The 16,133-nt window shown below is 39.7% G+C and overlaps 1 protein-coding gene across 1 annotated transcript in view; it reads left to right on the top strand.

Annotated features, from left to right (window-relative positions):
- TBC1D5 (TBC1 domain family member 5) overlaps positions 1-16,133 on the top strand; it is a 568,371-nt gene that overhangs the window by 471,040 nt on the left and 81,198 nt on the right. The window contains exon 17 of the mRNA XM_056129598.1: positions 13,204-13,289. Within this exon, the coding sequence (XP_055985573.1) occupies positions 13,204-13,289 (86 nt within the window). The remainder of the gene's footprint in view (positions 1-13,203; positions 13,290-16,133) is intronic.

The following is a 16,133-nucleotide window of genomic DNA, read 5'->3' as shown; positions in this document are numbered from 1 at the left end:
TAGCAATATGGTGGGTCTTGCCATAGGGTCTTGCCATAGGAGTTCTTGAGGAGGCAAATTGATAGAATTTGCTCAGCTCCAGATTTTTTACCCTGTCTGCAGGGTTCTGTCTAGGAGAAGTCTGAAATATTGATGCCAGAGATGGAGGTTTAGGAGGGAGATAATACTGCAGACATAAATATAGAAAGAGTTGCGGGATAATACAGTGGGTAGGGCATTTGCCTTGTACATAGCCAACCCAATTTTGATTCCTCGAGAGCCTCCAGTAGTAATTTCTGAGCTAGGAGTAACCCCTGAGCACTGCAGGGTGTGACCCAAAACAAATGGGAGGAGGGAGTAGGAAGGAAGAATGGATTGAGGTAAAAAATTGCTCATGTAGATGTCAGTTACTGTGCTTTCTGGAAAAAACATGAATGTTTTTTGTGCATGTGTGTATGTAAGAGAGAGAAAGAGAGAGAGTAGTAAAATCCTCTGGTTGGTGCAATTTAAAGCTTCTCAGTGACTTTTAAGGGTTGTTCCTGTGGCATCGGAACTCCCTGATCTTCAAAAGTCAGTGTGGAAATCAGTGTGGAAAGAGCCAAAAGTTCTTCAAGAAATCAGTCCAAAGGACTAGCAAAGCAAAATCAACATAACACTGTTGAAAATGACTAACAAGGTCAATGAAGGTCAAAGCATGCACACACACTGAGAGATGTTTTCTTTTTTAATTTAATTCAGAAAAACATAAAGAATGTAGAAGTGTCCCTACCCACTGGCCAATTAATGTATCATTATGTAACTACAAACTACAGGCTGGGGCTGGAACGATAGCACAGTGGGTAGGGCGTTTGCCTTGCAAGCGGCCGACCTGAGTTCGATTCCCAGCATCCCGTATGGTCCCCCAAGCACCACCAGGAGTAATTCCTGAGTGCATGAGCCAGGAGTAACCCCTGAGCATTGCGAGGTGTGACCCAAAAAAAAAAAAAGAAAGAAACGAAACAGGCAGAAGTTTCTGTCTAGCCCCTGACCCCCCTGCATCTCTCCTTCCCTGAGTGCATGTGGAAAGGTAAGGGGAATGTGTGTGTCTAAGCATTTACCAACACATACATCTCTTGTTTTAAACAGCTTAGGACGCAATTTACCTATGATAAAATTCCATTCTTTTAAAGTATGTGATCAGTTCTTTTTAATGTACTTTACCGAGTTAGTATTTATTACCATAATCAATATTTTGAACAATGGTTTTCCTAAAATGAAACCTTGCACTCATTAGTCAGCTGTTCCTCACTTTTCTTATGATGCCTAAAATTCCTGGTAGGGCGTTTGCCTTGCATGCGGCCGATCCGGGTTTGATTCCTCTGTCACTTTCAGAGAACCCAGCAAGCTACCGCGAGTATCCCACCGCACAGCAGAGCCTGGCAAGCTCCCTGTGGCATATTCAATATACCAAACACAGTAACAGCCACCTCACAATGGAGACATGACTGGTGCCCGCTTGAGCAAATCGATGAACAACGGGAGGACAGTGCTACAGTGCTAGTGCTACCTAAAATTCCTTTACCCTACCCTAAGCAACCACTAACTTAATTTCTATCTCCATCAATTTTCCTAATCGGAATATTTTATACAAATGGGATCATATAATATATCAGTCTTTAGCTTTGTGAATAAAACATTACCTAGCATGTTATAGCATGCATTAGTACTTCTTTTTTTTCACTTCCAAGTAATATTCCATTATGGATATGCCACATTTTGTTGACCCATTTGTCATTTGGAAGACATTTGGGCTATTTATAAAGGTAAAGGTAAAGGTAAAGGCCCTCCCGTTGATCGTCGATTTGCTCGAGCGGGCCCAGTAACGTCTCCATTGGAGACTTTGTTGTTACTGTGTCTGGCATATCGAATACTTTCTCTCGGTAGCTTGCCGGGCTCTCCGAGAGGGGCGGAGGAATCGAACTCGGGTCGGCCATGTTGGCCGCTTGTAAGGCGAACGCCCTACCCGCTGTGCTATCGATCGCTCCTTTTCATAGATTAGCACAGCGGGTAGGGCGTCTACCTTGCACGCAGCCAACATGGCCGACCCGAGTTCGATTCCTCCGCCCCTCTCGGAGAGCCCGGCAAGCTACCGAGAGTATTCGAATGCCAGACACAGTAACAACAAAGTCTCCAATGGAGACGTTACTGGGCCCGCTCGAGCAAAAAAGGGCTATTTATAATTCATATATTTTATGAATAATGCTGTTTTGATCATTTTCTGTGCACGTTTCTTATGTGGACATATTTCTCCTGGATGTATACTTCACAGTGGCATTGCTGAATTCTGTGATGATTTTATCTTTAATATTTTAAAGAACTGCCATATATTTTTCTCAAAATGGATTTCAAGTTTATATTCCCATTGGTAATTTTTGGTGCTCTAGTTTCTTAACCTCCACCCCAACACTTGTGTCTTTTATTTTACAGCCATTTTAATGGATATTAAATGATAACTTATTGTTGCTTTGACTTGCGTTTCCCTGGTGGTTATGTCAAACATGTGCTTATGGGACATTAATGCATCTCTGGTCTCCTTGAATTCTGTGCCCATTTTTAACTTGCTTGTTTGTCATTTTATTAATGAGTTTTAATAATGTCTTTTGAAAAATCTAGCAGGGCTCAGGGGCACACAGGATTTAACTCCGGGTCAGTTACATGCAAAGCAAATGCCCTGTCCACTGTACTAACTCTCTGGCCTACAAAATTGTTTTGTGTTGTGTGAAGTAAGGATCTAAATTTATTCCTGTATCCCACTTCCTATTGTTGTTGTTGTTGTGATAACCAGATATAATACACTCTTAGTTGCCATGTGCTGGAGGTTGGACCCCTTTTTGTTGTGAAGCCTGGAGCCATAGGGAACAGTACCTCCAGGTACTGTCCCGGGGGGGTGGGGGGGCAGTGCCAGGGTTCAAACTCAGGTCTGCAAAGAAGGTGCTTTGCCTTTGAGCTATCCCCCCAAGCCCCTCAAATTTATTTTTGCATATAAATATATTTGTTAATATTTGTTATTTTTATGCATTGAATTGTCTTGTCTTTTTGTCACAAGTTAGTTAAATTTCCGGGTTTGTTGCTGAACTGTCAATTCTGTGCTATCATCTGCATATCCCTCCTTACAGCTAGTACCATACACTTGATTCCTGTAAGTTTATAGTAAGAATTGAAATCAGAAACCATGAATACATACATTCTCGCTAGCTTAACAGTGTCTCTTTTTTAAAAATGTTTACATAAAAATTGGGGCCAACATGTGCAGCACTTGCCTTGGACTTGACCAACCCAGGTTTGATCCTCATCACCCTAGATAGTCTCCTGAGCACAGCCACAAGTGATCCTTGAGCCTAGAGCCAGGAGTAAACTCTGAGCACTGCCAGGTGAGGCCCCTCAAAAATTATGTTTTAGGGGCTGAAGTGATAGTATTGCAGGTAGGGTGCTTGTCTTGCACATGGCCTATCTGGGTTTAATCTCCAGCATCTCATATGGTCCCCTGAGCACTGCCAAGAGGAATTCCTGAGCACAGAGTCAGGAGATAATCCCTGAGCATTGCCAACTATGACCCTAAAAGAAAAAATAATAATAAGTTTTAAAAATGAAAAAAAAAATATTATGTTTTATATGCTGGTCTGTACACGATTTCTCTTCGCCCCTTTGGATAAGTCATTTCTGTCAAGGGTGATTAAACACAAGTGTCTACCCGGAAATAAATACCTCACACAGAATAAGTTTTTCATAACTGGAAAAAGAAGTGGCCTCCTAAGACTCCTCAATCTGAATGGAATGATTCCTTAGAACCTTCTCCGCCTTCTTTCTGAGTCACTACAGAGAACTTACCTGATTTCTTCTCAGTATTTCATAGTCCCAGGCAGGGAATTCTTAGACCCCCAAACTCATTTAAAAATGCCACTTCGGGGCTGGAGAGATAGCACAGCGGGTAGGGCATTTGCCTTGAATGCAGGCGACCCGGGTTCGATTCCCAGCATCCCATAGGGTCCCCTGAGCACCGCCAGGAGTAACTCCTGAGTGAAGAGCCAGGAGGAACCCCTGTGCATCGCCAGATGTGACCCAAAAAGCAAAATAAATAAATAATAATGATAAAATAAAAAAATAAATAAAAATGCCACTTCAAAAAGAGTTCTTTTCTTGAAGCACTTTGGGACGCAGACTGAGAACTTAGGCTAAGCTCTAGCTGCCTCTTTACGGAGCTGGTCAGTGGTAAACCCTGATGGTGGCGCATCCCTGTACTGCTGGGGCTCTCGGCAGCTCGCTTCACTCTCATTGCTCCTTGACCCCTCACTTTGTCCCCCTCTTCCCCTCACTCCTCACTTCTTCAGCTGTGGCCACACGGGAGGCAATCAGGGCAAATCCTGAGCATCAAAACACACCCTTCGCTCAGATATTCTTTCTGCCCACGTCTGGTGGCGTTCGCCTGCTGACCACCACAGCTAGACCAGTTGTCAAGACATGAAAAGTCCTTAGGAGCACAGGGTTGGCTCAGTGGCAAAGGCCTTGCAAGCGTGAGCCTATAAGTTCAGTCCCTGGTGCTGCCCCGCTGACACTGATGTTGGGAAACCTGGGTGACACAACAGCATCTGCTGATCGCCCATGTACCACAGCCACTACAGAGCACCACCCCGGCAGGCACATGTATGAGTAACACAACTGACGGAGTGGACACCACAACCAAGTGTGTGGGCACCAAGCATGCCTGCGACCCTGTTCATCACCAACTGCAATCACTAAAGGAAAAGGTGGAGGTTAAGAAATAGATTTATTGAAGAACTTCTGTATCACAGGTTGGAAAAGTTTAACATGAGGGTAGATGCCTGGCTCGCCGGGCTCTCCAGGCACCATCTCTTGGCTCGCGATCAGTGCCTGTTGGCAGCTACCTGTGCTCTGGCACTTACTCTGTTTTGACTATCACTCCTGGACACGTGTCCACAGCAAAGCACGAACACAGTGGTCCCCATAAAACCCAATTCCCTAGTGGATGCTCCAAGAAAGGTTTCTGGCCTCCAAATGGTTTGGGGATAGAATAGTCACGCAATGCTTAAACTCAAGTGAGCAAAATTTACATCTTTCTCTTCACCAGACACTTAGTGACTTTCGTATTTCTGTCCAATACGGATGACGACGACAAAGTGCAATAGTATTAGCAGCACCTGAAACATTTTTACTCGGAGCAATCACTGGCGGTTTCTATCCCATTACAGTTGATGAAGATAACTTGAAACACTATTTACATTCATCACTACTTCTAAATTATAGTAATGATTAGACCAGCCACTGTATCTTGTTTATTCCATTAATATATAAGCACATATCACTGTTACAAATTTGTTCAGTATTTTGATTACTGTGTTTCTGTACAATTGATTGCCCTTATAACCCTATGTATATTATTTTATGCAATTTAAAACATTGTTCAGAAAAGGGAGCCAGAATTGTTCATGACACAAAAAAATAGATAGCATGTGGTAGGATGTAATTGATGTCCAGTTTTATCACTAGATACTGGGGGGGGTGTATCAAAAATTATTGATGCAGAAAGAAAACATATACTAAGCATTGTCACCTCCCCCTTAAGAAACAAAATCGGTGTTAGTGTCTGACTCTCATAAGATTAGATTTATATAATAAATGGGTTTTTTATTCCAAGGTGTTTTGGTGTTCCATTATTCAAATCATGCCCTTAGAAGTATGCCAAGGCCGAATTTCCTTTTCCCAGATTTTGGTGTAAAGAGGCTTTGCCTTTGTTGCCTTAGTATTCACCAAAGCATATCGTGAATGGGAAGATGAAGAGAAGCGGGTGTAAATTTCTCTAACTACGCTTCTCAGTCCCAGGGGTCCTATAGATTTATTCTTGGAGATTTGAAAATCCTACATAAAACCTCTTGAAATTGCTTGTTTTTAATGATAATGTCTTTAAGCTTAATATAACGTTTTCTACAGATTAAAAAATTGTGATGCTATTTTTTTGTATTAAAGATTTTTTTTGTTTTACAGCTGTTTCCCAAATTGCATTCTTTAAGAATTTCCTGAGGTCTCCTTCCTTGCTTTTATCCTTCATATCAGTCAATGTTGGGAACATTCTTAGAAACGGACAAATGGGTGTCCAGGTTCTCCAGGCATTGAAATAAAGCTTCTCCTCTCTCACTGTGCTCACTCGCATTCAAGCTTTAAAAAAAAAAAAGAGGTGAAAAGTTCAATGCCACTAAAAAAGAGCTAAACAACTAGGTAGGAGAATATTTTAAGGCCCAGTATGAGTGACAAAGACGACCTAAGCTGCTAACCACTTATATGAGATATCTGTGTATGTGTGTATGCGTACATGTGTGTGTGTAAATCAAATTAGGGACTTGATAATCTAGCATCATCCTGTATAATAAATTCAAAAATGTAAATACATTAGAAAAAGCAAAAAAAAATTTATTTCTCTTTTGGTGTCTATTTATTGTGTGAAGCTACAGTCGAGCATGACGCACAGGTGGTTTCAAACGCTTCTCTGCCATCTGAGATCCCGGCTTGCCAGGGTATAGATGGGATGTCACTTTAGGGAATTGGGCTTATTCAGTATGTAAAATGAGGCTGGCAGAGGTTCAGGGGTTTTGTCTGTGTCTTTACCCAATTAAGGATTTTTTGCTTCCTTTAAATAAAAAAAAATTAAGCTTTTATCATTTTTCTTTTTTCATCTCCCATTTTGGAGGGTTTTTAAATATATAGATCCATGGGTTAGAATACCTGAAAATTTTTGCCAAATGCACTAAGAAATTTCCTACCATAATGTAAAGGATGGGTAGTATATAAATCAGAGGTCAATTTAACCCTGGTATTGAAATAATATTCTAATTTACAAACTTGTAACAAAGATATGTATATATATATATCTTTGTATATATATAAATATATAAAGAGCTCTCTTGATGAGACTATCTACATCAGATTTTATAGTGTTGTAAAATACTAAGCTTTTTCATTTTTTTAAATCTGATGTTTTATAACTATTTTACACAAAATATTTGACATTTAATTCATTGTATGGGTTTTTTTAAGGTGGTTTAAATAGGAAAAGCATGGGTCTATATGCTCTGACACATAAATATGTTTAGTAAAAGGTATATTATCTCAATTCTGTGTAATATAAAAAGAAAATCAACTCCTGGATAAATGTTGAAAAAGGAAACAAAACAAAAAATCTAGGTTTAATGCAGTATCCATACAATACCACTTATTTCTGATATACATGTTTTTCACGTGGAAATTTTGCCAGCATTTAGGATTATGATGTCTCTCTTTTCGATCTAGTGTATTACTGGATCTGATTTTAATGAAGAGGGCAGTATGTGGCAATAAGAAACAGAAATGGTGAGACCTTTGTGGACCCGCTAGCAATCAGTGAATATCAAATCACAAATTTCCCTAGCTTTAATTACAGGCAAAAGAAAAGACAAAATTAGCATTTTAATATAGAAATATCTTAGGCTTTAGGAGAATTATGATAAATCTAATGTTGCCTAGTGAACCAATGAGGGGATATTACAACAAACTGTCTCCTTAGGAATATTTGTTTAAATAAAGGCAACAATTCTTCATCCTTATCCTTTTTGGATAATTATTGCTATTTCAGGCTGTTCTTTGTTCCAAATTTAAAATACCTTTAGTTTTAGAAAGAAAAAAGAAAAAAAAGGTAACTGGCAGTGTTTGTTTTCTATAAAACTATAAGAAGGAAAAATTCTGTTTACTTGGCACTAACAAGATAATCATTTTGGGGGAAATTTTTGCTCTACGGCTCCAGTTCACTAGTGCCATGGTTTCTCTGCTCTTGGATACGTTCAGGGCAGCTCGTTTCCGTTACAGCGTGTTAAACTCGCTCCTCTCCCATGGCTGAGGTTCGCCCACCTGTCTCCCCTAAAACACCTGCAACATATGTTTGCATAACCCTGTAATGCTTTGCCTTTGGGGTCCTGAGAAATTCCCCCAGAGCTTTTTGCTTATAAACAGCTGAGCAATTCGTTTTTCTAATGACGGTTGCTTTTCCCCCAGCATTGAGGCAATAACATATTCACTAAAATAAGAGTCTCATTTTTCATCAAAGAAAAATGTTCGACATGTTTTTACGGTGCTGTGTTGCTTTTTGAGCCTCTTCTCCCCCCCCCCCCCTTTCGAATTCTGCATGCTAAAAGTTAAAGGTCGATGGCAAGACATTTGGGCAAAGAAAATTTAAGTAATTCTTCATTTGTCAAATATTTTCCCTTTCCTTCATGATAAATATTCGCGACATTGTAAATCCAAATTAATCTTTTCCCATTAAAACAAGAGCTACCAGAACTTTTAGCAGTTTCCTATAATGTAAAAATGATTATCAGTAAACTATAAAATGGTAATAATATGGACATATTGCAGGAAATTGCTTTAATTATTGTGACTTATAAAGCCAGCAAACAAATACTGCACTAATAGGGTAGTTTTAGTTTTTTAAAGCAAACCAGTCTAAATGCATGTACTCTGATTCTGAACAATAACCTTTTTCCCCTCTTATGAGGAGATCCAGTGTGTATATTTTGGTGACTAAATTCATTTTTTGTAAAAATATATAATGTTTGGTGAAAGCTACCTAAGAAATATGTATGATTCTCTGAAATAAGAGCCATGGATTTCTCTGTCATTGTGGATTCAGTTATCCCAGTTGTCAAATCTGCTCTCAAATCTGTCTGTGCTCAGTGGTAATAGGAACTTCCATTTTATTGAGTTTTTATCAAGTGCCCAGCACTGCGCTGTGTTCGTAAGGTCCGTTGTCTCATGTAATCCCCACCCAGCGTTGCAGATGAGAAGATGAGAGCTCACAGAGTAACTGACTCCTCACCTGAGTTTGCAGTGGTGGGAGCCGGAATCTGAGCACAAACCTCCTTGCCTCTTGTGGTCGGTGTCCCTGTGGAGCTGCCACGATTTTTCCAGTCCCTTTGTTTCTATCCCATCACTCGAACCCTTCTCCATCTCTGTCTGACCTTAACTCTAGTAGAGGGAAGACAGATTTTAATCAGTCAGCTTTATCTCTTCCATTGATTGTTTTTGTTTAAACACCACTTGCCATTCAATTGTGATCATGCTACAGTGACAAAAGCATGTTGGAAATTCACAAGGCAGGGGTTTTGCTTTGCTCTGTTTCTCTGCACAGTGCCTTCTACAACACGTATTTCTAGAATCCAGCTATTCTATGTCTCTGAGCTGACTTTGTCTGCAAGAAACGCTGTTTAAGAACAGCTCCCCCAGATCCAGCCTGTCTATACCATAGGTGGGATTTTCAGCATTTCTCTTAAATGGAAATGCAGAAGAGAAAGGTTTAAGAGCTCCCATAGCTTTGCTAACAGAGATGAGTGACTGGTACTTGGGACATTAACTAGATGCAGTCTTGCGGATTCTTATCAGGTTAATCTGGTCTAGGGAAAGGCTGGTAAACCCATTGCAATGGCCTGAATTCCTGATTTAGACATCTGAATATTTAGACATATAGAACACGGAACATAATTGACATTCCTCTGTACACAGTCTGATAAATGATATGATTATTATTTTCTTTCTTATCAAAAAGAAATCTAGCCAAGAGTTTTTTTAAATGTACTTTGTTTATTAAAATTCATTGTCACATGTAAGCATTGAAATGCTGACTATGTGAAAATGGGTTTTAAGTAATTTAATAATTTCAATAATTAAAAATATGGCCAATAGTTTGCACCTAGTGAAGGATATTTAGGTAAGTTGTCACATCCAGGTTTCTGCACATAAAAAATTACAACTGCTATGAGGAATAGTCCTTAAATATAGAGCTTTACCTATGAATATTTCTTATTATTCAAACTTCAGAGGACATTTCAGATTTAAAAAAATTTAAATCAGAACTTATATTTCTATAACATTTTATTCAGACTATCTCCAATATCCTTTAAAATCAGAAAACCAAGGGGCTGGAGCGATAGCACAGCAGGTAGGGCATTTGCCTTGCACACAGCCGACCCAAGGTTCTATTCCCAGCATCCCATAGGGTCCCCTGAGCACCACCAGGAGTAATTCCTGAGTGCAGAGCCAGGAGTCACCCCTGTGCATCGCCAGTCGTGACCTGAAAAAGAAAAAAAAATCAGAAAATTGAGTCTCTGTCTAAAAATGTTCCAATTATGTGAAGTTAGTAAATTCTGCAATTTTACACTTTTTCCTGCCAAGAAACTGTCCATGCCGTTTTGGTGCATAGTTGCATAAGAAGGTACTGTTCCTAAATCTCCTGACTTTTTAAAACCTGATTCAGAAACTATTAAACTAACTTAATTAGGGCCAGAAAGGCAGCACCCGTAATGGAGCAATCGGTTGGCCATCCAGGGTCTGCGCTCTGTCTTCAGCACCACATACTCTCCAAACAGTGCCTCCTGCTGCCCTGCCAACCCCTGAGCTCAGGCAGCAACCGCTGGGCTGAGCTGAGCTGGACATGGCCCCTGTAAAGTTAAATAGTCCATTGATTATAGGTAATCAGTACTGAATTTTAATGTTTAACATTGTAAAGCTATTGATACCCTTTGCAGAGTTCATGTCTTGACTTCCCGATGTTTATGGCGACACACTGAATGTCACATGTATGTCAGACATTCAGTTCTGAGCCTTTACAGCAGCCCCCAACCACATGTAGCTCCTGAGCACCTGACATGTGGACTGGCCCAAATTGAAATGGGCGGTGAGCTTAAAATACACACTAGATTCTAGAGACTGTATACGAAAGAAACAATGTCACATACCTCATTAGCAGTTTGTAGATAGTTGTATGTCCTAATGACACTATTTTTAGATACATGGAATGAAACAAAAAATATTCTTGCATTTAGTTTTGCCCCTGACTGTTTGTTGTCTCTGTCATATTTGCTAGACAATTTAAAATTCCTTCTGAAATTTACATTCTATGACCCACATCATATCTCTCTTGAAAAGGCTATTCTACAGCATCTCTGTGTTCATTTACTTTTACTTTAGTAGTGACAGTTTAAGAGCATTCAAGGGGGTGCCCTACTGAGGATAACACTGTTGAATAGCCTTGAACTCTCCAATTTCATTTTCTTAAATTTCAAGTGCTGTTTTTCCAAATCTTCTTTTGATTTTTTTTTTAACGTGAGTATGTCCTCTATTGTGGTACTGTGTCTCCTATTGATACTAGTAGGTCTCCTAGGAATTTAAATAGACCTCAGTGAAATTAGTGCTTGGGCCTCCCTCATTCATGTATTTGAGTTAGATTATTATCCCTAATAATGACTTTAAGTGCTTAGGTAGATTAGCACTTCGTGTTTTGAATTGCTTGTCATTTCTTCATGAAGATATTTCAACAGACTTCTCCATGCAATTCTTTCATTAGTTTATCAGAAGCCAGAGAAGAAAAACCTTTCATCTTAGCAAAATCAATATGTATTTGCAAGTAGCTGAAATAAAGAGTAAACTTGGTCATGAGCAATCATCCTGCATAAGTTAATTTTTTAAGTAAATGATGAATGGCAGTCTCCCAGTGGCTTGAACCTGTGTTTCCCCCCGCTGTATACTTGGGTCCAGGTTGTCATCAGCTACCAGGAGAAACCTATGTAATTCCTAGAGAGAGAAAAGTTGCACTGTTAGACTTAATAGTATGGTAGTCATGGAAGCATCAGTTATCTTCATCAAGGCAATTCAGATTTGATTATTGTAGAACTGTGTTGAATACCAAACCAGTGGAATAGTAGCTGGAGCTAAATCAAGGGATTGTCATTTTTGTCAGATGATTAGAGCTGACTTGGAAGAGATATGAAAGGGTTGAGCTGTGTAAATATTCTCTTTTCAGCAGAAAAAGAAAAGGTCCATCATGGCCATTAAGATGCAGCTTGTTAGCTTGATGAATTTCAAACTATTTAACCTTAGCAATTATATACCCCCGCCTACATGCACGTATATCAGTACCTTGGGATAATGTCTCCAAGGAGTGATATCAAAGCATATAGGTAATTTTCTACTAAGATAAAAGGCAGCAATTCTCTGTTTAGAGAGATTTTTCCAAGGACAGGGCATGCTCTGGTTCAAAGAGTTAATTATTAACTTGAATTAATATGCTTGGGTAGACCTGTAAACACTTTTTATTAATAAGTTGTTTAGACTTCTTAATGGAAAATATGTCATTTTAATTGTTAGAGATGATGATATTCATTAAAGGTAAGCTTTATGATGTGACATTTTTAAAACCGCAGGTGAGTTTGTCTAATTTTTCTTTGCTTCTGAAGGACTTTATACATTCAAATAATAGCCACATTAAATAGCACCATATTTATATGGACACACCCATTGTCTTTCAAAGACACAACAATTCGTAAGTGACATTAAAAGGACAGAAATGATCAGTTTACTTTAGTGTTGCCACAGAACATTGCTAGTATTTCCACTGCTTGTCTAGTTGTTAAGTTCATGTGTAGGAAAAGATATCGCAGAAATCAATAACTTTAAGGAATTGCTGAATTCCAAAATACTGCAGGTTTGGAGAAGAAAGACTCAGTGTGCCATCTAGTGGACATACTGAGCATTCTTGTCTTCAAAAGCCAACCGTCTCTCTGTCCTTATAATGGATGATGCCCGTGTTACAGTACATAATTTTACAGCTTTGTTTTAAATTTATCTGATTTTCCTTTGTAATGTCTGTGAAAGTAATAAAAATCATCAAAAATAAAGTAATAGAATGAAAAAGGCTATGTGAACTATGAAACAGGTCAATGTAAAATGTATGGAAAATTTTTCAGTAATTAAGATCAATTAAAAGTAAAGTAAAGTAAAGGCCCTCCCGTTGATCGTCGATTTGCTCGAGCGGGCCCAGTAACGTCTCCAGTGGAGACTTTGTTGTTACTGTGTCTGGCATATCGAATACTCTCGGTAGCTTGCCGGGCTCTCCGAGAGGGGCGGAGGAATCGAGCTCGGGTCGGCCATGTTGGCTGCGTGCAAGGCAAACGCCCTACCCGCTGTGCTATCGCTCCAGCCTTTACTTTACTTTTAAGATCAATTAAAGCAAAATTTCAACTGTACTAGCAAAACCGAAGCACACAGTTAAACCTTTTCCTAGAACAACATAAGGGCAATTATTTTGTTCCTGTTTTAATGTTCATGTGTAATTTAAATAGCTTTATAAATTGTTTGTTTCTTTTTCTATAGAGAAATCCAAGACCAGTGACTTATCAGTTTCATCCAAATTTAGATTATTACAAAGCACGGGGCGCAGACCTTATGAATAAAAGCCGGTAAGTCTTATTTCTCTAATGAAAATTATTCTCAAAGGTCACTGGGAAATTTTGCAGATGTGTTGGAATTTTCCAGATTTAGCATATCCATGGTTAGTGCATGTTAAATAGTTTGTTAAATGATTTTCTATTTTTTCAAAAGGTATACCAGGATTATGTCAGTAGTACGATGAAAGCTTAAATGTAAAAAGAGTACTTGTTACAATTTAAAGTTAGACAGCTTCATTTCTTTAACACAAATAAACCTGAATAAATTGTGCCTACTTGTATAATCTTTCTCTAGATCCTTGCTGTTGATTGAAAAGAGGAAGTTCTATAATATATTTTTTAAATTATCAGTAAGAGAATTAAAATGGGGTTTCCCAACTGTCTTCAGAACTACACAATAAGCTTATAAATGCATCTTATGTGCGCATTTGTGATTACAAACATAGAAATTTTAAGGGTCACTGTAGGAATAAAAAAACATTAAAATCCCACTTTTAAAAGAAATTAACATTGGCATAAAGGGTTGATGATCAGTTTTGTTTGTTCATAATACTGTACTCAGATGTCTCAAGAGTTAACTCATCAAACCGAAGCCATCTCCAATTAGAATGTAATTTCAAAGTTTACTCTGCAAGACTGCAATGTTAGTGATGATAAATGCTGCCAAGTTGTCCAAGCTTTCTTGCTGAAATGTTCTGCCTGCATGCTAGCTTTTCTCCAGCAGGATCCCTGCGCCCTAAAATATACACACTGGAGCCCGCAGGCTGGTGCACACCCTTTCCTGGAGACCAACAGGGATACGTGATTCCTGCGGCATAGAAGCCCAGAGGCCACAGGGTGGGATGCGTACAAGGAAAGGGTCATTTTAGATCTGCATCTTGAGCCCTGTCACGGTTCATTTTAAATCGTCCCCTCCCCCTTTATGGAAACGTCTCATCTTCTGATATGCCCTGTCTTTGGGAAACCAATCCTATAGCCCATGAAACTTCCCCAAAACTCTTTTCTGTATATTCATTTCATCCGTTTCTGATTCAGGGACTGTGTATTTTTCATCTTAGTCAGGAACTGTATGTTAGAACAACCTTGAGAATCTTGCCAACTAAATATTTACAACTCTCTATGTAAGCCCTTTTTAGCCACCTGGTTACTTCCTGGAGGTTTATTGTGCAGTTACTTGATTCACTATCAAAAAGACCTTTTAACTTCAGTACTATCGCTAAAGTCCCCAGTTATCCCTTGAGGGTCTAATATGCTTTTCCTAGGCTGGACTCATCAGCCATGATAGACTTGCAGCTACTTCTTTGCTGTTTAAACCCTAGCTTAAAAATTGTGTTAAGTGACAGCTAAGCATGAACACCGGTGTTTCATGCTGGGTGCAGTGTTAAAGCTTGTTCAGGAGGAGAAAGATGTGGCATGCCTCTGGGTTCCGAGTTCCAACCCTGGAACCGCATGCCCCCCTACCCTGTGAGCACACTGGGTATCAGCCCAGTGGCTCCCAAACCCCACTGGTGGCCTGCAGTATACCCCAAGGGCTCTTGCTATACCCCAAGTGCCCTCTGGGAGCCTGGATGGATAATGCAGCAGGTGGATTACTTGCCTTACATGTGGTCAACCCAGGTTCAATCTCTGGGACCCCATATGGCTCCCCATGAGAAGTGATCCCTGAGTGCAGAGCCAGGAGTAAGCCCTGAGTACCACCAGCTGTGATTTTAAAAAGGGAGGGAGGGAGGGAGGGAGGGAGGGAGGGAGGAAGGAAGGAAGGAAGGAAGGAAGGAAGGAAGGAAGGAAGGAAGGAAGGAAGGAAGGTTATTTTTTTTTAATCCTGTGGACCCCATGATGCCTGATACTGCATGAGAGTCCCCTGCCTCCCACAAGTGAGAGAGACTACACAGTTCATGTGAGCTGGAGAGTGGGATGAATTAGAAGAAGTGTATTTACTCATGGGAAACACCATCCCCCGCCACCCCTCCACCCTGCCCCGCCCCCCTCCCCCCCTCGCATCAAAGCCATCACTAAGTAGACAATAGACAAGGGATAAGCAGACACATGGAAAGCAGGAAGTAATACCTGCTGTGTCTGTGGCAGTGGACTTCTATTTGTGTTGCTTCTCCAAATAAGGGAAGAGGGTATAAAGATGACATGTGATTTCCCAGATAAGAATATCTCTAGAAATCAAGGCTGATTTCTCTTCTCTGCTTTACCATGGATTGCTATAATTAAGTCTTTAAAAGCAAGTGCCTAGGTATTTTAGTGGTAGATTTTCCATTACATATGTGGGTAACATTCACTCTGCTCTGATTTTCCTTACTTGCAAATTCCTTTTTTAAAATGGGAATTGACATTTTCTTTTTCATTCAACTTTTGAGCTCAGAATGACAATTTAACACTCGAATCTCGTTCCAATTTTGTCCTTAAATAACCAGAAATTGCTGCTATAAAAAAAATAAATAAATAAGCGCATCTAAATTGTGACCAGTTTTCAGAAAGAACCCTGTCATTTATTTAGGAAACTGACTACTCAGATACCCAATTCAGCACTCAGAGAGGAGAATTTCATCGTTTTCAAATACTCCAGTCCATATTAAATGTAGTATCACATACCTTCTTCATTCCAGAACAGTTATGGATTTTCTGTTTTGAAAAGGACACAACTCCTCAAAACATGTCCTCCTTTCTGCTCTCAGAGTTGGTGGTTTAATGGCACCAGAGCTAACGGCGCACATGCCACTGTGCTGTGGGTCTTTCTACTTGCTTCAAACAATTGTATTTCATCCAGATTGGAGACCACGTTTGATTAAGTTAGGCCTGAACAATGATGGAAGAAACCAAGCTTAGTTCCCCGATCTCTACACTCAG

The sequence above is a fragment of the Sorex fumeus genome, unplaced genomic scaffold (genome assembly GCF_029834395.1).
Source record: "Sorex fumeus unplaced genomic scaffold, SorFum_2.1 ptg000072l, whole genome shotgun sequence".
Classification (NCBI taxonomy): Eukaryota; Metazoa; Chordata; class Mammalia; order Eulipotyphla; family Soricidae; genus Sorex; species Sorex fumeus.
The sequence above is the reverse complement of the archived record's forward strand: the minus strand, read 5'-3'. Positions and strand labels throughout refer to the sequence as shown.